Source organism: Pelodiscus sinensis, chromosome 2, assembly GCF_052426305.1.
Source record: "Pelodiscus sinensis isolate ZL-2025 chromosome 2, ASM5242630v1, whole genome shotgun sequence".
Lineage (NCBI taxonomy): Eukaryota > Metazoa > Chordata > Testudines > Trionychidae > Pelodiscus > Pelodiscus sinensis.
The window spans coordinates 87,006,427-87,028,821 of record NC_143053.1 but is presented as its reverse complement, the minus strand read 5'-3'; the positions used below and the strand labels follow the sequence as shown (position 1 = coordinate 87,028,821).

General features: G+C 42.4%; 1 protein-coding gene across 3 annotated transcripts in view; it reads right to left on the bottom strand.

Annotated features, from left to right (window-relative positions):
- Positions 1 to 6,265: 6,265 nt before the first annotated feature.
- ANKRD12 (ankyrin repeat domain 12) overlaps positions 6,266 to 22,395 on the bottom strand; it is a 134,533-nt gene continuing 118,403 nt past the window's right edge. For all 3 annotated transcript variants that reach the window (XM_075920968.2, XM_006117461.5, XM_014570674.4), the window contains 4 exons: positions 10,952 to 11,050; positions 9,893 to 10,036; positions 7,951 to 8,046; positions 6,266 to 7,587 (listed from right to left, as the gene is read on the bottom strand). In XM_075920968.2, coding sequence (XP_075777083.2) covers positions 7,402 to 7,587; positions 7,951 to 8,046; positions 9,893 to 10,036; positions 10,952 to 11,050 — 525 coding nt within the window. In that variant the 3' untranslated portion in view covers positions 6,266 to 7,401. The remainder of the gene's footprint in view (positions 7,588 to 7,950; positions 8,047 to 9,892; positions 10,037 to 10,951; positions 11,051 to 22,395) is intronic.

Below are 22,395 nucleotides of genomic sequence, written 5' to 3'. Positions count from 1 at the left end.
TTGTAGGATCAGGCCATCATGTGAGAGAGGTGAGCACTGTTTGCAGAATAAGGACCCTGATCTCCAAATGGTCCATTTGGGTCTGTCGATGGAAAAGAGCCAGATCAGGAGTCAATGCATATGAGGACAAACATGCAGGCTGCCCTATGTTCAAGGAACATGTAGCACTTTAAAGACTAACAAGATGGTTTATTAGATGATGAGCTTTCGTGGGCCAAAGATTTTTTGATCTGAGGAAGTGGGTCTGGCCCACGAAAGCTCATCATCTAATAAACCATCTTGTTAGTCTTTAAAGTGCTACATAGTCCTGTATTTTGCTTCAGCTACACCAGACTAACACGGCTACATTTCTATCACTATGTTCAAGGAGACAGAGATAGTGACAGACTATGATGCATGGCTAGGAACACATGTGCAATAACGATTGCCAGTGTTGAGAATTGGTTCACCAGAAGAAAGGTCCTTGTCATGATGGAGTCAAGCCATGCTCCAATAAAGTGGATCATCTGTGTAGGTCTGAGCACTGACCTTTCCTTGTTGATGCAAATACCTAGAAATGCCAGGAGAATGCAGAGGGTGAGGATGTTAGAGGAGTTCTTTTTGGGATAGTAAGACAAGGAGCCAGTGAAATTACAGCAAAAACTTTCATGAAGACTTGTGGAGCCATGGCTTTGCAAAAAAAGAAGAATCGCGAATTGGTAGTGGTGGTGTCCTACCCAAAAACATAGAAATTTCCACTGGGCCAGGTGAATGTCCACGTGGAAGTGAGCTCAAGATGAGATCGTGAGCCAGGCTCCCCAAGGATGAGCTGAGATAATTGATGCCAAGATCACCCCATAAAATTTGGATTTTCTGATAAAGGTGTTCAGTAGCTGAAGGTTTAGAATGAGGCAGCACACTTTGCCCTTCTTCAGGATGAGGAAGTACAGGGAACAGAAATCTCATCCAATGTAGGGAAGTAGACCTGTTCTGTGGCTCCCTTTAGAAGAAAGAGTCCACTTCTTATTGGAGAATGTACTGAAGGGAAAGATCCCTTGGAGGTATCTGGGGGTGGGGACTGATGTAGGGGTAATGAGAGAAACTCTATGGAGTGTCTATGGTAAATGATCTCCAGCACCCAATACTCCAGTTATGGGCAAATAGGCAAAGACAACATGAGGCTTTTTGGGTGACAACCAATGAGGTTCCTGGGTCTTGACTACATCAAAACTGAGGTTGTGGCTGCTGGTGGAAGAGGGTGGAGGAGGAGGTCATGACAGAGGCAGGGAAGCATGGTCACTGAGAGCTGTGTCGCTTATGTGTGTCCTGCTGGCATTGATAGTTGGCTGGGTGAGTGCATGCAGGCATAGATGGCACTGCAGCCATTGTTATCTGTGTTGAGGAGCCGGAGTGTGGCCATGGAATCTTTCGAAGAATGAAGGGACTTGTCCGTCTTGCTGTGAAAGATTTTGTACTTATCAAAGGGGAGGTCTTTAATTTTATTTTGGACTTCCGTTGGGAAGCCAGATGACTGTCACAAATCCTGCATGATAACGAGAGAGCGATAGAATGCATTAGCCACATTTACAGCTGCCTGGAACTCCATTTAGCCAACCAGGTGCCCCTTGTCTATCAGCTCCTGAATCTCCTGCCATTGGTTTGGTGGCAGTTTGTCCCAGACCTTTGCTAAGCTCTTATCTGGTTCTCACCCCTTTCATCCATTTATCAGGGCACCAAATGAGGAGTCCACACACAAAATTATAAAGGAAACTATACTTTATTGTCTATAGGATAGGGAAGGTAAAAAGGACTAGGGAAGGATAGAATAACTGGGTCTGGAAACTGAGGGCTTCACACACAGCAACAACACGCACAACAGAGGGGGGTAGCTGATGTTAGGCCTCCTGTCTTACCCAGCTCCAGGGAAAGCTGACTTAAAGTCTCCTCTCCGGATAACAGGGGTCAGGAACGACTCAGTGGCAGTCGGAGCTTAGTCTAGGCCCTAACTCAGAACCCACTCTAGCCCCTTTGCGCCATATCGGGTATGTGTTAGCCCTGTCTAATCCAACTATCCATGCTTGTAAGAGTGTTCCCCATCAGATGTTATCCCACCTTAATAACAACCAACACTCCAAGCCAGTAATCAGTTGTCTGAGCAGCACTCACTGCACCCTCTCAGTGAGCAGGCAGAAGGAAGAGAGCCCTGATCCTTCTGCGCACCCTCTAGTCATGCACTTCTGTTGCCTAGTAACACTTTCCCACTCTTTCCCTGTTTTCCCGCCTTTTCCTTGAGCAAGGAAGAAGACTAATCAAAATGTAGGCTCACCTGTTTAGAACAAAACAAAATGGTGAACCCACGAATAAACAACTTAAACCATTTCAGTTGAACTGATTACTGAAAAGGTCTAACATTAATAAAGAAGCCCACATTAACAGCCTAGCATAGTTATTAAACTCATTCTTGACTAGCAGCTCCTGATAGTTTGTGATCCAGGACTGTAGTACGGCTGAGGAATATACTTTACTACCCAACAAGTCCACGTGCTTTGCCGCCTGGTCTGGAAGGGTTGATTTCTGTGGGTGCAAATGTGCCCACCCAGCTGCCACATGGATGACAAGAAAGGTGGCCAGTGGAAGTGCAAAGAAAATGTGCACTCTGAGCAGGTACCATCTCCCTACTCACATGGGAAACATAGAAGACAAGGATGTGCAACACTGCCCAAGCTGAGTGAACAATGACTTAATTAATGGGTAGTGCCACTCGTGAGACTAGAGAATATTCAGGAGCTGGTGTTGCTTGTCTTGAAGTTCCTTCAGTGGGATTCCTAGGTCTGCTGCTACTTTCTGGAGCAAGTCATGATATTGCTGGTGGTCATCTGGTGGGAAAGGGCGAGAGGAATAAGTGCTTCATCCAGTGAAGAGGCAGCAGCTGTGGGGTCTGGCAGAGACAGTGGCTCCAGGTTGACATCTGCCTCTTCCTCAGAGACCAGCAGAGGTGGTAGAGGAAGGGATAGTTATGCTAGCGATGGTAGAGGAGTGGGAAGTCATGATCAGATGCCTGGGAGGATGGATAGCATTGGCTGTAGATGTCGCAAGGTGCCCAGTACAACCCCAGGAAAGGGATTGAAGAGGGCCCCCTGGATACTGGTGGTATGCCCTTGCGGATGGAGTATATGCCAGTGGATGAGGCAGGGGTTGGCAAGAGGCGGCTGGTAGGCTGGTCAAACTGTCAGATCCGGCACGTGGCTGCCTCGCCGGCACCCTTACTACAGAGCAACTGCAGCGGCTTTAAACACAGACTGCTAATTTCTCTGCAAGCTGGGCAGGGAGGAGAAGGCTTCGCATTCTCTCCTCACCCCTAGCAAAATCCCTTAACTCCCATTGGCCAGTTTCCAGGCAAAAGGAGCTGAGAAATTTTGTTGAAGGTAGAGGTAGTGAATGAAGTCTCCTGACTCCCTCACCTCCTCCCCGTGCTGGACCAGAACCATGTGGAGCAACCGCCCATCACACAGGCATGGAGTCTGCAGAGCTACTGGCTGGGAGCCGCCTATGTAAGCGCTTCCAAGCCAGAGCCTACCTCTGGCACCCCACCTCCTCTCTCCCCTCACCTATCTGTCCCAGGCCACCACCCAAACACTCTGTATCCCTTCTCCCCAACTCCTCTGGTCACAACTCCCTCCCAGACCCTGCACCCCCTCTTACAACCTTCCCCCAGGCCAGAATCCTCTCCTACACTCATAACTGCTCCTGGACCCTTCACCCCAAGCCCCTGCCCCCGATCATAACCCCTTCTTTCACCCAAACTCCCTCTCAGACCCCACACTCTCTCCTGCACCCCAGTCCTTCATCCCAAGCTTCCTTCTACATCCCACCTGCCATCCCAGACTCCATGGCCCCTCCAAAGAAGTGTGGACTGTGACCACTTACCCAAATCTTAGAGTGTCCCCCCCATTAAAATTATTGTCCATCGCTGCTATAAAACATCTAAAAATCCTACTAAGACAATTGAGGTAGACTTTGACAAATAAAATTTTCTCCAGACTTCTGTAACACAGCAGAGGGGTTCCTGGACTGCAGGAGAGTCTGGATTACTTTAAGACTTCCTCATATTAGAGGCTTCACCTATTACACATGTGACTATCAGGTGCCAGGGTTATGTACTTAATTTCTAGGGGAAAAAAACATTGGGAATTTGGGGTAAGAGGCACCTTCTGGAAGAAGTCTGACTATAATCTATGAAATAAGGCCTTTTTCACAGATTATTTTCAGCCTGATTATTTCTTAAACCAATCAACATTCTTAATGCGGTAGGTCAGGAGTTGGCAAACCTTTCTGAAGTGGCATGCCAAGATTTAACCCTCCTGCCCTGGGCTGTGCCACTCTCCCAGGAGAGAGGAGGGGCTGTCTCCACACTGCTTGGTCTCCGCTCTGGTTTTTCCTATGAGGAGCGGAGGAACAGTGCACATAGGCTTCCCTGGAAGCTGAATGTGTTATGGAGGTGCAGGGATTCCACCCTCCCGCCAGGAAGGCTGTGCTGGATCCAATCTTGTGGGGGCGGGGGGGACGGACGGTGCAGTGCTGGATTGCCAACATGGGCTGGGGTCAAGGTGGCTATGGGGGGGGGGTTGTTCAGGGAAATGGCCAAGGCCAGGATGGGTGGGTGACTCTAGGGTGTCCAGCGGGGGTCCGGTCCATGGCATTCTTGTCTTCTTGTGAGAGAGCCACGCAACAAGGAGCCAATGCAGCTTTGGCCAGGGGGGCCTCCTATGCATTTTCCTCTCGCCTCAGCCCCCCTCCCCCCCACTGCTACCCAGCCCTGGAGCTGCAGCCGGGCAGCACTCGCCCTCAGTGGTTCTCAAACTTTTTAACCTCAATGTAAACCTTTCTGCAGACCACCAGTTGCTAATGGAAACTCACAGTTAATTACATAATTACACCCAAGCTATTTTGCTAGTGCTGCAGACAATAGTTTAATTTAAATTATTAAACAGATTAAGTGTTTTAACTTTCTCATGTTAGTTTATCAAACTTCATTTTAAATAAAGTAAAATATTAATTTATGTCCAACACAAAAGGTTTAAATGTTTTCTTTATTTATGGCAGGGGTGGTGATCCACACAAGTGAGAAGCATAAAATCTACTCCCAAAACCCCCAACCCTCTGAGCCTTATCCCCATCACACCCCAGTTCCCAATTCCCCTATTATCTTCTCACCCCAGCCCCGCTTCCCCTGCCCCTGGCCCCACTCATCCACCCCTCCCACGGGGGAAGGGGTCCTGGCTCTGCGCAGGGTCCCTGTGCCACCTGGTGGAGGTGCGTGGGGAGTTGGGGTGGCTCTTGGGGAGAGTCAGGATTCAGGGCTTTCTTCACCTGCCCCTCTCCCAAGTGCCCAGAAGACAGAGCTGTTGCTCCAAGCCTTGCAGCTGCATGGGCTCTTGAGGGAGTGGTGCTCAAGATGGTGGCTGTTTTAAAAGGGCAGCCACCTTTTTTTTTATTTTATTTTTTTGTTTTTGCTTGACAATTCTGTTCTGGGGGGCTTTTTTTCTTTTTTTTGCTTGACAATTCTGGTGCGGCTCTTTGCATTTTTCCCGCTGTGGCTCTCCTCTTTGTTAAATGGGTTGGTCGCCCCGGACTAGATAGTAAAAACATCTTTTCATAAATACCTGAAACCTTCTACCAATAATTACTTCATTACCCACACATTAGTACAGGTTGAACCTCTCTAATAATGACAACCTCAGGAACTGAGTGGCACCTAAGCAGAGAATTTGCTGAACCATTACCAAAGCATTGCCAAAACTTCCACTGCTTACTAGTCTCAGAAGACATTTAGGGGCAAATGAGAGCTAAATAACAGCATAGAACACAGAGCCAGGATTGGGGCTGTAAACACACTTTATGGGACTGTGGGAAACTTGGCCATGCCCATGATAAATGGACATCTGGCTAACTAAAATTATGCTAGACCATGGATATTGCTGGATCAGAGAGGTTCAACCTGTAGTGTTAATGACTGGAAAGTGTTAAATGTCAAAACAGGGTAATTTTTCTATAGCTAAATGCAATTTCTGCTCCCAACCCTTATAGGACTATGAGAGAAGTGATTAAATCTAATCTGATCATCAGCCATTTATAAACATCTGCAAAGATGATCAGTATATTTATTTACACTCACTCTCTCGACCCTTTCAACTATCACATTTATAAAGCCTTATAGTATTTTAAAATATTTTTGTTAAATAATATTTAAAGCTTCAAGATTTAATGTAATTAAAAAATCCAACCATTTGTTAACATGACCAATAAAATTTATTAAACATATTTACAACTATTTACATATCCTTCGATAGGTAAATATTAAAATAGACAATGTACAATTTAAGAATTTTCATTCAAAGGCATTTTGTTGGGAAAAATAGGCTCTATTGTGAGACCGCCATATAAGAGCAAAAGGTGTTTTAGTTTAAAAACAAAAATATTTTCATCATAATAAGTCATAGGTATGGCATCACAATAGCAGACTAATATGAAATGTGGTTTTGTAAATATTACAGTTCTTTAGGGTATCAGTTGCTGAAGTAAGGGAGTTAAATTGAGTGAAGCATGCAACACAGTTCAGTTTCAAATCTTCTATAGTTATGGTGATGAAACAAGCAGCTAAATCAAACACATGCCTTACTAACAGTACTGCCAACCAGAAATACACTACACTTAGTATAAACTACAACTTTGGTCCAATAAAACATTAGACAAAACAGTTTTACAGTTAAAATATCTATTTTTGTACATGTTTTCAACATTAATTACAAGACTATTTACATTTTCACAATATGTATAAAATAAATTATTTAAAAATGATGATAATATTACATCTTTTCCAAAAAGAAAACTGTACAAATCATTTACAAATATAATAAAACAAACAGACTTTTCCTTTCAAATCTTATATTTCTTCCACAGGCTTTGTCAATGTTTTTCTGTGGGAGTTCAACTTTTACTGAAGTTTCATAATACAAAGCTTTAAAGCAAAGCTTTATTAAATATCAAATGCTTTTCAGTGGTTATTTTACTTGTTAACAACTTCCAGCGCTGTTAACTCACCATATCTTGTCACTTTTTTAAAACAAATATGCTCCAAAGTTGTAGTTAGCTTTTAAAATATAAATAATGGCATTTACTGGGAACATGTTTTTTGGAACTAGCATCCAGTATAATTTATGCCATTTATTATTAAATGACATAGCATCATCCATTTACCATATTTAACAAGACTGTGAGAATTATTTTTCTGAAATAATACCTGGATTATTAGACAAAGAGCTATTTTACAGATGTAAGTGCTATACCTCTAGAGAGAAATAAATTCATTTCTGCCTGTTGTCCATTTCTCTCAGGCTGTCTCCATTGAAAGGCAGCCAACTGTCATATAGGTGTCAATTCAAAATCATCATTAACATCAACAAGAGGAACATAAAACTCCTGAATTTCATAAATGCTGATGGATTTGTATGTAGCAGGATCAAGTTCTTGTAGTTTAAGCTGCCATTCCAGTCTTTGTACAGCATTTAAAGCTGCAGCTTCATGCTGTTGCCTCATCAAAAGACACGTCTATTCAAAATGAAAAACGAGGTTAATGTTTCCAAATATTTTAAACAAAAATTTAAAAAAGAAACTGTATTTAAGTAATATCAGAGACCATTAAAGGAACTTTAAAACGCTGAAATATCTACTGCACTATTTACTTTGCTTAATTATACATGGATATTTAATTAAAACTAGCAAAAGACAGGTTATTTCACCAAATAATTTCTTAACATAGCAACCTAAAGTAAACTGGTCAAGATAATGATTTTTTTCTTTTACATTATTATAGTAATCATGGTGTTGCACTCAAAGGATTATTCATCTCATCTTTGAAATTGCATTTGTAGTTAATTTTTGACTTTCAAAGGACAATTGAAAAACACATACCTTTAATTTGTCAAATTTATCATCTACATCTTGTAGCCATGACATGAATTGCCTTGCATTAAACCGATCCCTAACTGATGTTTTACTGTCATCAGTCTACGAAAGAAACATATTAGAAACAGTTTTTCTAATAATGAAGTAATGCAAGTTGTTAACAATTACTTATTGCTTATTAAAATACAATACTCATTTTGTGGAATTATGATAGGGTGTACAAAACCCACACTGGAGAAGGGGTTAAAATCCCATCACCCAGATGGCTCTGTCCTGCTATACTTGCAAAATCTGTACAATCTAGAGATGGAGTTTAAAAAGGGAAGAAGAGCTATTCGGAGGGAGAGGAGGCCATAGGCAATGGAAGGGAACAGACTTCTGCTCTGAGCTCTGGCCAAGTATGGCCCGGGAGCTCTTGTTGCCTGAGACCCAGCAACAAAGAAAAGGAGAGACTGCTGACTGATTATGAACAATCAGAAACTTTATTTGTGGTTATTTAATTTACCCCATGGGGAAGAAAGGGACCTAGGTAAGAAGTGATCCAAGGAGACAACTTGGCATCCCAAAGTGCAGAACTTAGCTGTCTACCATTGGGCCCTAGGCTAGACCTCAGGCTCCATGGCCAACTCCAAAAGATATGACAACAGGGGCTTTTATTTTGGTGGAAAATCCACCACAGGAAGCAAGCTGATCAAGAACCAAGATACCAAAATCCTTAAACTAAGGTGAAAGCTCTGAAGCCCTTTCAGGTGCTGAAAGTCTTCTCTGAGATCAAACTTTCTTTCTGTATACCGTAAAAGGTGGAGTGTGATGTGTAAACTGGCTGGAGAGGGGGCTGATCCACAAAAGCAGGGGCATAGACCTACAAGACAGAATTATTACTGAAAAGGGGAGATGTCATGGAAGAAGACAAATTGCTGTACTCATACCTGACCACAAGGTGGCAAGCATCCCCCTTTAGGGGAGGCCTCCATAAACAATTCTTTTTTCGATGACAGATAATATAACTAGATTCAATATATCAAGATTTTACAGGCTGACACCACAAAAGACAAAGTTACCATGCTTACTAAAGAAGAGAGTGTGCGTATTCTGAGACACAAAATTATCTGCTGTATACCAGGTATATGAATGAGAGTCTCTGAAAAGTAAGAGACTTAAGTACAGGTTGAACCTCTCTGGTTTGGGACTCTCTGGTTTAGCAACATCTGTGTCCAATACCTTCCCACCCTTCTTCACAAAGATTTCCAATGAACATTTGTGCAAAATCTCACCACCATCCATGCTCCAGACACTCAAGAACAGACTAGCAAAGACAAAAATAATTTTAAATTTTGACAAATTGTTTTTTGGTTTAGGATTGGATTGTGACCATCCAATTCATTTTCATTTGTAATTTAAGATAGATTTCAGAGGTGAAAATACAATTATTAGCCCTTACCACACTATTATAAGTTCTTTTCAGAGACAGAAAAGAGATGTATGCTGTAAAATGGGGAAACTTGGTAACTTTCTGTCTGCGCCTCTTCTTGTGCACCACACAGGAGGAGCTAATCACAATGTGACCCACACTGGGCAAAATTCTGACAGTCAAAGGGAGTTTTGCCATCGACTTCAATGGTACCAGATTTTACCCAATTATTTTCTCTCCAGTCAGACTTACAAGTACTTTTCTAAGATAAGTACAGCTGGTCCCCGACTTACGAACGAGTTATGTTCCAAGCACTTAGTAGTATCTCGATGTGTTCGTAAATCAGATTACATTCACTGACGTACGGCCACGTTGTTCGTAAGTGTGGATTTCGTTCATAACTCGGGTTCTGGCTGTATAGGAGTTTGGTAAAATACAAATGGTTGTAAATCGATGCGTTCGTAACTCAGGGACTGGCTGTATTAGGAGAATCACCTAACTAGATGTTATGAAATTTTTAAACAAGTCTCCTTTTACCTGACAGTCCAGGGGCACATTATATACTTCAGCATCTAGCAGTACGGTGCAGGCACTGAATGGTAGCGTTTGATTAGCCAAAGTTCTTGCAGCTCGATAATGGACACGCAGAACTTCTTGTTCGTTGGATACAATAAGCTTTTCCTAATTGCATAAAAATATTAACATATAGAGTTAATGTAGAGTTCGTAAAACTGTGATTTTAATTTTAATTTCTAAAAAATATTTGCACACCAAAATTCTTTTCAGGTCTTTAAGGGCTCTAGTGAGAAGCAACAACATACCCCTATTTTTCTGTCTTGTTTTCATTAGAAATTTGATGACATTCAAAATGGCAAAGAAAAATAAAATAACTTGTGAATTTCCATTCTAGAAATTTCTTTAGAAACTGAAAGATGTGGATCTAGATGATGATGCCACTGAATTAAATTGCAAGTATAATTTAAAATAAGTAAATATGCCCTATGTTTTTTACAATAATAATGTTCTGCTCTAAACCTTTAAAATTGTTTTGACCATATTTGCTCTCTATTTTTAAGCATGAACAATAGAGGGTTTGACTAAAATATTTTGTTTGGTCTCTCTTTCTGCCTAATGACGGAGGTCAGAATCATTGGAATGTGGTCTGCTTGAATTTCAAATTCTCAGATATCTATATCAATGAGGAGCTTTAGGGTAGATGATCATAGAATACTAGGACTGGAAGGGAACTCGAGAGGTCATCGACTCCAGTCCCCTGCCCTCATGGCAGGACCAAATACTGTCTAGACTATCTCTGATGGATATTTATCTAACCTACTCTTAAATATCTCCACAGAAGGGGATTCCACAACCTCCCTGGGCAATTTATACAAGTGTTTGATCACCCTGACAGTAAGCAACAAAAAGTTATTGTGTTCATATATAAAGCAATGTTTTGTATATTACCACATGTACAGTACTAAAATTATACAGTGTTATTTCTAGTTTCATCTGTAGTATGAATACGTGCAACTTTTTTCTGAATTATAAAACAGGAGTTCACATCTAAAAGCAATGTTAGTTTTTCTGTAGTCTTACCCTTTCAATACTGTGCTGTAAACGCAATTTCATCCTTACAACTTCCTGTTGTCTAAAAAGTTCTTTAAGTGGATCTGACAGTGATGGCGGTGGTGTAATCTAGGAAAAAAAATGTTACAAGCGATACACTGAATTTAACATATAAATTTTACCTGGACCAGTTTTATAATTTCAAACATGTATTTAAAAATAAAACCACGAACAAAATATTTTTCATTAGAAAAGAATGTCATAATCCCGCCCCAGGAATGTAAATGAAGTCACAGGTTTTTTTTGTAATCTATTAAATTACACATGTCTAGCCTTTAATAAAAATCACAGAATTAAAGATTCTTTTAAAAAAAGTCAAAATCTGTCCCTTTGTGCAATTTAAAACAATTACAGTGAAAGCGTTGTTATCCAGCACTCTGTTAACCAGAAAACTTTGTTAACCGGCATTGCCACCAGCTACAATTCTGTCACATCTTCAGGTGCGTAGGCCAGGCTTGGTTTACCATGACTGGCTTAATTTTTTCTTTAAGAAGTACTAATCATTTTTAACTCAAAATAGAAATGTGAGACCAACTGCCTCACACTACAAAACTACCAATATTAAAAACTTGAATTTTACTATTATTGTCCATTGGTTTTTCCCCAAGTTGATGGGATCCTCAGATAACTGGAATTTTCAGATAACTGGATCGCCCTAATCCCTAAGCGTGCCAGATAACACAGGTTTTACTATATAAAATTCCTAAAGAAAAATAAAGTAAATAATTAAAGAATTATTTCTTATGTATAGATAGTGCAAGATTAGGACAAAAAAAGAAAGCCCCTATCCTAAGGACTTTGCAATTAGAATGTACAAATGAGACGAAGTGCACTGGAAAGTCTAAAGGATGAATTTATAGAAGTGGCTTTGATTTTGAATAATAGGTAGGTGATCACATATTTTCAGTCTCCTTCCTAGACAGCATAAGAAATTATTCACCCTGTGCAGTAACAATGGTTCTTTGAGATGTGTATCCCTGTGGATGCTCCATTCAGGTGTGAGTGCATCCTCGCACCAGTGATCGAAGATTTGTAGTATAGCAGTGTTTTCCCGTGCCACACATGCGCAGCAACTGTCTTGTGCTGTTTTTGTTCGTTAGTTGTGCATGTGGCGCATGTCTCCCTCCATTCCTTCTCTACTAGAAATCCTGTAATGGACTCCAAAGTAGAGGGGAAGAAGGGAGGGTAGTGGAGCACCAACAGGGACACACATTTTGAAGAACGATTGTTACTCACAGGGTGGGTAACTTCTTTTCCTTTGAGTGGTGTCCCTGTGGGTGCTCCACTCAGGTGAGTAAAATACAGTACCCACCATTGTGAAGGTGGAACTTTGGAGTCATATACTGGCAGAGGCAAGGACAGAGTCAACCACAGAGGTGGTAGATCCTGGTCCTTGCAATAACATGTAATGTTTGAAAGTGTGTGTGGAAGACCATGTAGCCACCCTGCAGATGTCAGCTAGCAGGACATTATGTACAAAGGCGGCAGATACAGCTATTGCTGGGGTGGAGTGTGCAGCGACCACTTGCAGTGGTTCCCTGTTTCTGAGTCTATAGCAGGTATTTATGCAAGTTGCTATCCATCTGGATATGCTCTGTGCGGAGACAAATGGACTCAATGTGGAAGTCATAGATAATCTTTGGTAGAAACTTTGGATAGAGTCTGAGAATAATCTTATCTTTAGTGAAGAGTGTATATGGTTGGTTCTTCCAATAAGGGCTGCAATTTCACTTACTCGTTGTGTCTATGTGATCACGACAAGAAAGGACACTTTCATGACCATGTGTTGCTAAGGGTTCAAAGGGAGGTCTTGTTAAGGAGTCTAACACAAGATTTAGGTCCCAAGTGGACGTATGTGGGGTTGTGCTTTCATAGACCTGCTAGGAACTGCTTAGTGATGGGATGGGTGAACACCAAGATGTCACTCACCAACTTGTGGAAAACGGTGATGGCTGACAGATGGACTCTTATGGAGCTGATGGAGAGCCTTGCGTCACTGAGTTCCATTAAGTATTCCAATATGGAAGGTATTGGGGAGGTATGTGGTTGTAGATTGTGTTGACTGCACCATTCCTGAAACCTTTTCCATTTGTTTTGATAGCAGTTGACTTCCTTCCATGAGGTACACCTAAGGAGGATCTGTTTCACTCTCTGGGTGTGTCTACACAGCACCCGAAACTTGAAATAAGATATGCAAATTGCATAGCTTATTTTGAGTCTATTTCAAAATAGCTTATTTCGTCATTTGGCACTGTATACAAAGCGCCAAATTTCAAAATACAGCACTATTGCAAGCCATCCCTTATACCTCGTATAATGAGGTTTATAGGAATGGCGAAATAGCGCGTCTGCTATATTTTGAAATAGTGGACGCATTCAAAAGACACACGGTAGCTATTTTGGGATACCTCTGAAATCCCAAAATAACTTTGCTGTGTAGACATATCCTCTGGGAGCAGGTAAGCTCATTATTCTGGAACCAAGGAGAATCCAAGCAGTAAGCTTCAGATTCTGAGGGTTTGGATGATAGGTTTGCCTGTTGTGTTGAGTTAGTGACTAAGGAGTGGCAGGGAGTTGAATGCATTTGGTGATTGATAGGTAATGGAGGTATGGAAACCAATGTTGTCTTGGCCAGCATGGTATTATTAAGGTGACCCTCACATGTTCCTCTTGGATCTTGCAGACTACCCTGGTGATTGGGGGAATCAGAGGGAATGCGTATGAAAGAGGAGCTGTCCATAGTATGATAATCGTGTCCCCTGCAGAGTGTTTGCCCTGGCACCTAGGGAGCAGAAATGATGGGATTTGTGGTTGATTTTCATGGTGAAGAAGTCTATGACTGGGAACCCCCATTGCTGAAAAATGGGTACGATGATTGTCAGGCTGAGTTCCCACTCATGGTGTTGGTAAAATTGTTTGGTCAGCTTGTCTGTTCTGGTATTCTTTTGGCCTGGTATTTACATTGCGGTCGGTGTAATGCTGTTTTTCATGCACCAGTTCCAGAACCTGATTGCCTCGGCACATAGTGAGCATGATCGGGCATACCCAGTCTGTAGACGTAATACATACAGGGAGTGTTGCCCATGACAACACATATAGTGTGACTCTGGATCACTGGTAAGAAATGGAGGTAAGTGTTGTGGACTGTTCGGAATTCTAAAGTATTGATGTGCAGCCTTGTCTCCTGTGACAATCCGCCTTGCACCATGTGGTACCTGCAGTGAGCTCCACAACCTAGAAGGGAAGTGTCTATAGTGATTACCCATGAGGCATCTGGGCAATGGAAGGGGACTCTGAAGAGAACATAGTACGGGGAGATTCACTATCGCAGCGATGTGAACACAAGTGGTGTTGCTTGGTGAGGGTGTGCCGGATAGGACGTACATGGACGCTAGCCTGGCTTGTAGGCATCTCCTGTGCAGTCTCACTAGAGGGACCACAGAGTTTGTGGCTGCCATATGTCCTGAGGCCTGGAGGCATGTTCTGGCGGTTGTCACTGGGGCCTATAGAACTGTTTGTACAATGTCTCACAGTGTTTGGAAACGGATCAGAGGGAGAAACACCTTGGCCACCGTAGCATCTGGGTGGGGTCCAGAGTAGATTCCTGTACATTTATTAAAAGACCCCAATGGTTGAAAATGTCTCAAGTAAGGTCTGTCATGATCATTGTATATTGTTGGGATGACCCCTTGATTAAGCAATCATTGAGGCATGGGAATATGACGACTCCATGCTTTCTGAGAGAGATGGAGACTACTGCCAGAGTCTTGGAGAAGTCACATGGTGCTGTTGATAGTCCAAAATCGAGGATACGATATTGATAATGATCTTTTCCTACCATAAAGCAGAGGAACCTTTTGTGGGCCAGGTGTATTGTTACATGGAAGTACACATCTTGAAGGTTGAGGGATGAGAACCAGTCCCCCCTCATCCAGTACTGGGATGATGGTTCCCAGCATTATCATCCTGAATTTGCTACTGTGTAAGAACTTGTTGAGCTTCCTGATATCTAAGATTGGCCTCTATCTCCCTGTCTTTTTCAATGGGGAGGAGAGCACTGCTGTAAACTCCGCCTTCTCCTGAGGAGGTAGAAAAGGAACGAGGGAGACTCGCACCATGCATGCAACTAACAGATGAAAACAGTGCGAGACAGCTGTTGCACATGCGTAGGAAGGCACTTTTAGGCTAAAAAAAGCTCTGATTGCCAATGTGAGGACACACTGCCACCTGAGTGGAGCACCCACAGGGACACCACTCAAAGGAGAACATTCAGATATATTTCTCTGTGTGCTGTTTTGTACCAATGTTAGGTTTGAAGGCAGTTGTGCATTTTTTTACTCTATAAGAGCCTTCAGATTTAAATTAAAGAAATAAGTATTATACAGTTAACTACTATGTACTGTAAAACAAAACAGTGTAAACACAATTGTGGTCATGATAGTAACCAGGAGCAAAATTAGAAGTGTCTGAGAAGTCATCAGAATCCTGAGATGTTTTAAAAGTTTGTCTAAAATATTCTTGTTTTATCTATACTGCTTTTCCATATTTTTATTCTTTACATAGCGCCTTGCTAATAGTTCAGAATACTTCAGAGCTATCTGATAAAATAGAAGAATACTTTATATTACTTTGGAGGGAGGTAGGAAGGGAAGAAGTAAGTACGTGGTTGGGACAGGAGGGGGCTGCAGACATAAAACACTCTTCTGGGCTGAGGCAAGCTATATGGGGTGGTGCCAAAATTTCAGGTTGGTTAAAAGCTTTTAGGCTGCTTTTGAATACTGGAACAAAAGGTCTAGCTCATGATATTTATGATTACACTTCATACAAGGTTTACATAGGTGTTAATAGCTTAAGGTAAGAAAGGGAAGGATTCTTTTAAAGAAGGTTTTTTTTTTTTTAGTGTTGTAGATATCCGAAAACTTTGATCTTAATTTTTTTTTTTAAATCCTGTGTCACTCATTAATGGCCTTTCAACTGGAGTTGGATTCTGGACAAGTGCTCTCAGAGCTTCTACAATTTGAGTTAGTGACACATACACACACACAAAGTGAAAGTATCAAACCAGAACTTTTATCTCTTTTATAGATCTGTTTCATTTGCATAGAATGGATCCGAAACATTCCCCAGAGAAAGTGTAAAGCTTGAGTGAATTCCTTTTACTCTCCTTTCCAGTGTCAGTAAATATTGTATTAATATTTTCAAGGAGAGCATTATTATTTTTAGTTGACTCAGATTTGTTTAGCATCTTAAAGCTGTGCATACTTTTTAGGCTTTTACTGAATGGTCATGTCTTTGCTTTATTTATATAGCAATTTGCAGTATGCCCCATTTCGGTGTGTTTACTAGCGTGAGTTGTTAGAAAGGACAATAATACATGTACGCCAAGTGTAGTGTTAATTTTTTTAATTTGATTTAAAAGTAAATAAACATTTTAAGCATTGCTCGCTCCTTGTTAATTATCCTTTGTTAGAATATAATGTCTTCCATACCTATGAACTGTTTAAATATTTATTTATACCTATGTTTTTTGTTTGTACTGGGACACACTGTACAGCCACATACAGCCTCAATATAGGTGGTGCACATAGGAAATTTCAACCTACCCAAAAGAAAATTTTACCCACCCAAGGAACACTGGTTCTGACTTGTTTCATTGTAAATATTACTCCGGGAATCAGTGGAATCTGCGAAAAGATATATAGGAGGCCTTGATTCCATTACAGAAGAAAGGTGCCTCCTAGTGGTCTCATGCTTCTGATCTTTCTTGAACAAAAATTCTGATATTTGGCATCCCTGGCGAAACAGGAGTTCTCCAAGGATGGAAGATTGTCTCTATGATGGAATCCACAGGGACCAACTGTCATTTATGGCTTGTCTGTCAGGAAGTCCTCCAGATTGTTACTAAATTCTGGGAGGTAAAAAACCACTGGAGCTATCCAATCTGGCCTCATGCCCAGAACTTGACAACTTCTAGGGTAATGAAGAAATGCCTCCTTGCTCATATACATGGAGCAGTGCACATGAGGATTTGCACTGTGGAATTTTGGAACAGGGAACAATACCATATGGTTTAGCTTGATAGCTCTGAGTTCCAGGATATTTATGTGAAGTTTCAGATCTTTTGTGGATCAGGTTTCTTGCATTTGTAGATGGTTCTAGTGGTCTCCCCTACCTGTGTTATCAAGCGTTAAGGAAGGGCCAGAATGGTACTCATCCTTGTAAAGTCTTGTATTCTAACTATTTATATCAGTGTGGGGGAGAATGTGAAGTAGTAAAGGTTGTTCTTAGAAGATCTGTGGAAAAAAATGTATTTTGAAGTTCTGAAGAAGGTACCACTCACTAGGTTCTGTCTCACTGTCACTGGCAGTAGGATAACTAAAAGAGGGTCACAGCTGCTCTGCCTTTTATGCTTTTTAGTGGGCGCATGATGAAACACAGCTACAGACACTACTCCTCCAAAGGTATATATATATATCTCATACACAAGGTTGCATGTGCACCTACAGTGGTATCCACACTGATACAAACTCAATGAAGAACTTTGCGAATCTGGGCTGATTTTATTCAGAATATTTCTTACTGTGAAGAATTTTCCATTTACTTAATAGAGAATATCATTCCGGGATTTGGAATGGATTGCCTGCATCCATAGCAGTCTGCAGAAGCAAAGAGTGAGAGGAGATCTGATAGCAGCCTTCAGCTTCCTGAAGGGAGGTTCTAAAGAGGATGGAGAGAGGCTGTTCTCAGTAGTGACAGATGGCAGAACAAGGATAAATGGTCTCAAGTTGTGGAAGGAGAGGTCAAAGTTGGATATTAGGAAAAACTATTTTACTAGGAGGGTGGTGAAGCACTGGAATGGGTTACCTAAAGAAATAGTGGAGTCTCCATCCCTCGAGGTGTTTAAGTCTCGGCTTGACAAGGACCTGACCGGGTTGATTTAGTTGGGATTGGTCCTGCCTAGAGCAGGGGGCTGGACTTGATGACCTTGTAAGGTCTCTTCCGGTTCTATGATTCTATAGCAGAGGGTTTGATTCTGGCTCTCTCTCCCTGTTTTTTTTCTTTTTTGGCCAGCAGCACGTCATCTCTGGTTTCATTATACAAGAATAATTATACAGCCCCAGGCTTAGACACTTTACTGAAAAATGGAACACAAGATTTTTTAAAAACATGTAAGTATCTTCTGTAATGGAGGAACAGTGAGTGCTGCAGGCAAAGTAAACTTGCTTTGCCTACAAATATTTTTATTTAGATTTATCCAGTTATGCAAGTTCTCTTCGAAAATAAAATAAAAAAATTAAAAAGGTCAAGTGTTCACACTATCTTGAACAACCTTTTATGCACATACAGCATGTAATTTCACAGTAAAAATACAATTAGACAGCAAAAAAAATCCTTAAGCCCTATTTAAATAAATTCCCCTACAATGTACATGTGATATTTAAACAAGAGAAAAGGGTTTTTTTTTGCCACTGAATACTGTTCTCATAAAAAATGAATATTCAGCACATTGACTTTCAAAGGAGTAACTAAAAGGGAAGAAAAATGTTACTTTATCTACTATTTGTTACCAAATCTTCACTAGTCCATATTATCAGACTTCAGGTGCATCATAACTTCACAAAAAGACTTCTTAAGAATTTTAAGCAAACAGCAGGTGGCACCATAAAACTGTGAACTAAAATAACTTAATTATTCAAATCCCAGGTGTGTCACACTGCAATGGATTTAATCCACATAACTTTTTCTATTACACTCGTTAGCTATGGTTTGATGACAGTACATCTGTTTTAAATAAGAACTGATCTCTCACCTTGAGTAACTGAGAAATAAAGGATTAAATATATACCCTACAGAAGATTTCCCCCTAATGCTTCAATGTCCAGCCTTTTCCAAAAAACTTCCTTTTGTTGACCACTGGATATGACTAACATTTGGTGTGCAAACACCACTTATAGGTTGGCTAGAGAGTTGTGGCTGCTGCTGAGTTGAAAGTTCACTTAGGCTATGTCTAGAATGCAGGCTTCTTTTGGAAGGAGCTTTTCCAGAAGAGATCTTTCGGAAAAACTTCTTTTGAAAGAGAGCTTCCACACAGCAAAAGTGCATCGAAAAAGAAGATGTGCTTTTTTGATAGATAGCGTCCACATTGATTGGACGCTATCTCGCATTTAAGTTGTGATTACTATGCACAGAGTGGCCACGAGGGCACCTGTGCTTTTTTCCCTGGAGGCCTCTTCTTTCTAAATAAACTCCTCTTCCCCATCCACACATGCCTTTTTCCAAAAGAGCTCTTTCGGAAAAAGGCTTCTTCCTTGTAGAAAGAGGTTTATCCCTGCATTCTTTCGACTTCCTGTCAACTTCCCACCATTTTTCTTCCTATCAAAGGAACACAATTCTGGAAAAATGGCCGTTTTTCAGTAAAAACTCTGCAGTGTGGACGTACCCTTAATGTTCTCAGTACTTACTGTCCTAGGAAGAAAGATCTGTCCCTAAATCTTAGTAATGATGAGCAAAATCAGTCTTTTTTCTTGACTATATATTCTTTCAATGTTTACCACGCATCCTGATTTTACTGGGCCCAGTCCCATTTTGAGCCAGATCATCTAGGGCAGTGATTCCCAACCTTTTTCCCATGGAGGAACCCTTAAAATAATTTTTCATATCCTGAGGAACCCCTACCTATGAAAACGTTTGTTTGGCCAGAAACAGTTGACAGCGGGGAGCGCAATTCAATTATTGCTAAATTATTGTCAAGAAAATTTATTTGTAAAGAGCTGTTATATATACACGTCAGCTTACATTGTAAGAAAAAAAAAGTTTGTTTGTTTATTCCACAATTTCTTGCGGAACCCCTGACAATGGTCTGCAGAACCCCAGGATTCCATGGAACCCTGGTTGGGAAACACTGATCTAGGGTATAGCCCAGGACAGAGGAAAGAACACATTTCTCTTTTAAAACTCAGGATGAAATCTTGGCTGGACTGAATATGCATGCTAAATCCAAGGTCTGACTCAGGCATTACTAGGGGGATGGGTCAGAGACTGAGTTCCACTGTGATACAGATCAAATCCCAGGCACTCTACAATGCTAATGCAGCTCAAGTTTGGCTTGCCAAACTCAAGTAGGCAGAGTCCACCAGTGCTATCCCATAATCTCTTGGGGCTATGTTTCCTAGCCATTCCATCCTAGTTGCTTCCCAAGAACTAGAACAACCTTTTGGTTCAAATGTAGCTGCTCATCATTTAATCTTTCCATGAAGACAGCTGAACTGGATACAGTTAACACTTACGTGTAATACCATGGACAGCATTAAGAAGCATGTTGCTAGCTGACCAGAGGAACACAGACAAGATTCTGGGTAACCTCTGGTGGGAAGCGAACAAGATGTTCAGCTTCAGCAAGAGCAAAAGAAATGGTTCACACTTCCACTTGGGAACTTTCAGGTTAGCATTCCAAAGGCTGCCCTGCCTGAAACAACTAGAAAAAACTAAAAAAAACCCCATAGCTAGTGACTAGAGACCTCATAAGTCTACCCCACACCTGAAAAAAGTGAAGGGGAATATAAAAATACAGGCAGTCCCCGACTTACGCGGATCCGACTTATGTCGGATCCGCACTTACGAACGGGGCTTTCTCGCCCCGGAAGTCGGGGCGAGAAAGCCCCGTTGGTAAGCTGCTCCGGTGCCCCTGGTCTGCTGGAGACCGTCTCCAGCAGACCAGGGGCACCGGGCGGGTTCCCGCGCTTCTGAGGCTTTGCCAGAGCAAAGCCTCAGAGGCGCGGGGAACCGCCGCTGCTGCCGCTTCTATCTGGGTGCCTGTGGTCTGCTGGGGACCGTCCCCAGCAGACCACAGGCTCCCGGATTGAAGCGGCAGCAGCGGCGGTTCCCCGCACCTCTGAGGCTTTGCTCTGGCAAAGCCGCAGAGGCGCGGGACCCCCCCGCGGCTGCGGCTTCAGTCCGGGAGCCTGTGGTCTGCTGGGGACGGTCCCCAGCAGACCACAGGCACCCAGATTGAAGCGGCAGCAGCGGTGGTTCCCCGCGCCTCTGAGGCTTTGCTCTGGCAAAGCCTCAGAGGCGCGGGACCCCCCCGCGGCTGCGGCTTCAGTCCGGGAGCCTGTGGTCTGCTGGGGACGGTCCCCAGCAGACCACAGGCACCCAGATTGAAGCCTCAGCTGCGGCGGGGTCCCTCGCCTCTGAGGCTTTGCCAGAGCAAAGCCTCAGAGGCTCTGCTCCCCGTGTCCCTGGTCTGCTGTGGAGGGGGGGGGCAGCTAGTGTGCTCCCTCCCCCCCCCCCAGCAGACCAGGCTTTTGTTTTGGACTCTGGGGCAGAGCAGCTGGGGCGCTGCCAATTGGTCCTGCAGCGCCCGCTCTGGGCACTACTGGACCAACCCGGCAGCACCCCAGCTGCTCTGCCCCAGGTCCTGATTCAGCCGCTGCTGGTCAGTTTCAGCAGCAGCTGAATCAGGACGCCTGGGGTAGAGCAGATGGGGTGCTGCTAGGTTGGTCCAGTAGCACCCAGGAGCGGCGCTACTGGAGCAACCCAGCAGCACCCCAGCTGCTCTGCCCCAGGCGTCCCCAAGTCAGCTTCTGCTGAAACTGACCAGCGCTGACTACAGGAAGCCCCAGGCAGAGTTGCTCTGCCCCGGGCTTCCTGGAATCAGCTGCTGATCAGTTTCAGCAGCAGCTGACTTGGGGACGCCTGGGGTTCTTAAGTTGATTCTGTATGTAAGTCAGAACTGGCGGTCAGTTTCAGCAGTGTCTGAATCTGGACGCCAGTTCCGACTTGCATACAGATTCAACTTAAGAACAAACCTACAGTCCCTATCTTGTACGTAACCCGGGGACTGCCTGTAATTTCAATTGAATTTCCTGTCAGAATATATGATGGCTTTCAGTGGTGCTCCAAAATATAATTTAAATGGCCAGTAATTTTTGTATGAATAAAATAAAGTCCCCCTTATAAAGAGTCATCTTCTGATTTTGAATAAAAGCAGCTCTTTTGAGAAAAAGGAAAATGTAATTTTTTATCATGGGCAGACAATGTGCTCTTTCATTTTTCTATCAAGACCCTTCCACCTCTACAGGACAAACACACAGCACTGAGCCCAGGGGACAGACTCACCTATTGTTGGTAAAGAGAAAGAGTATGAGAAGTTTCTTGGTGAGATTCTAGATAAAGCGAATCATCAAATAAAAGTTTCAAAAAGAAACAGGCTGCACTTCAGAAATATAAGATTTCAATAAGACATCTTAGATGAAAGAAGTCTATCACTCATCATTTTTATTCTTCAAGAGTAGGCTTTGTGCATTCTTTACCATGGGACCATTGGTGATAAGCTCAAAAGTAGCGTCTGTTGGCAATGGGCACACATCTCTGAATCACTGAATGCTCTGTGCTCAAAGCTACCTAAAAATGTG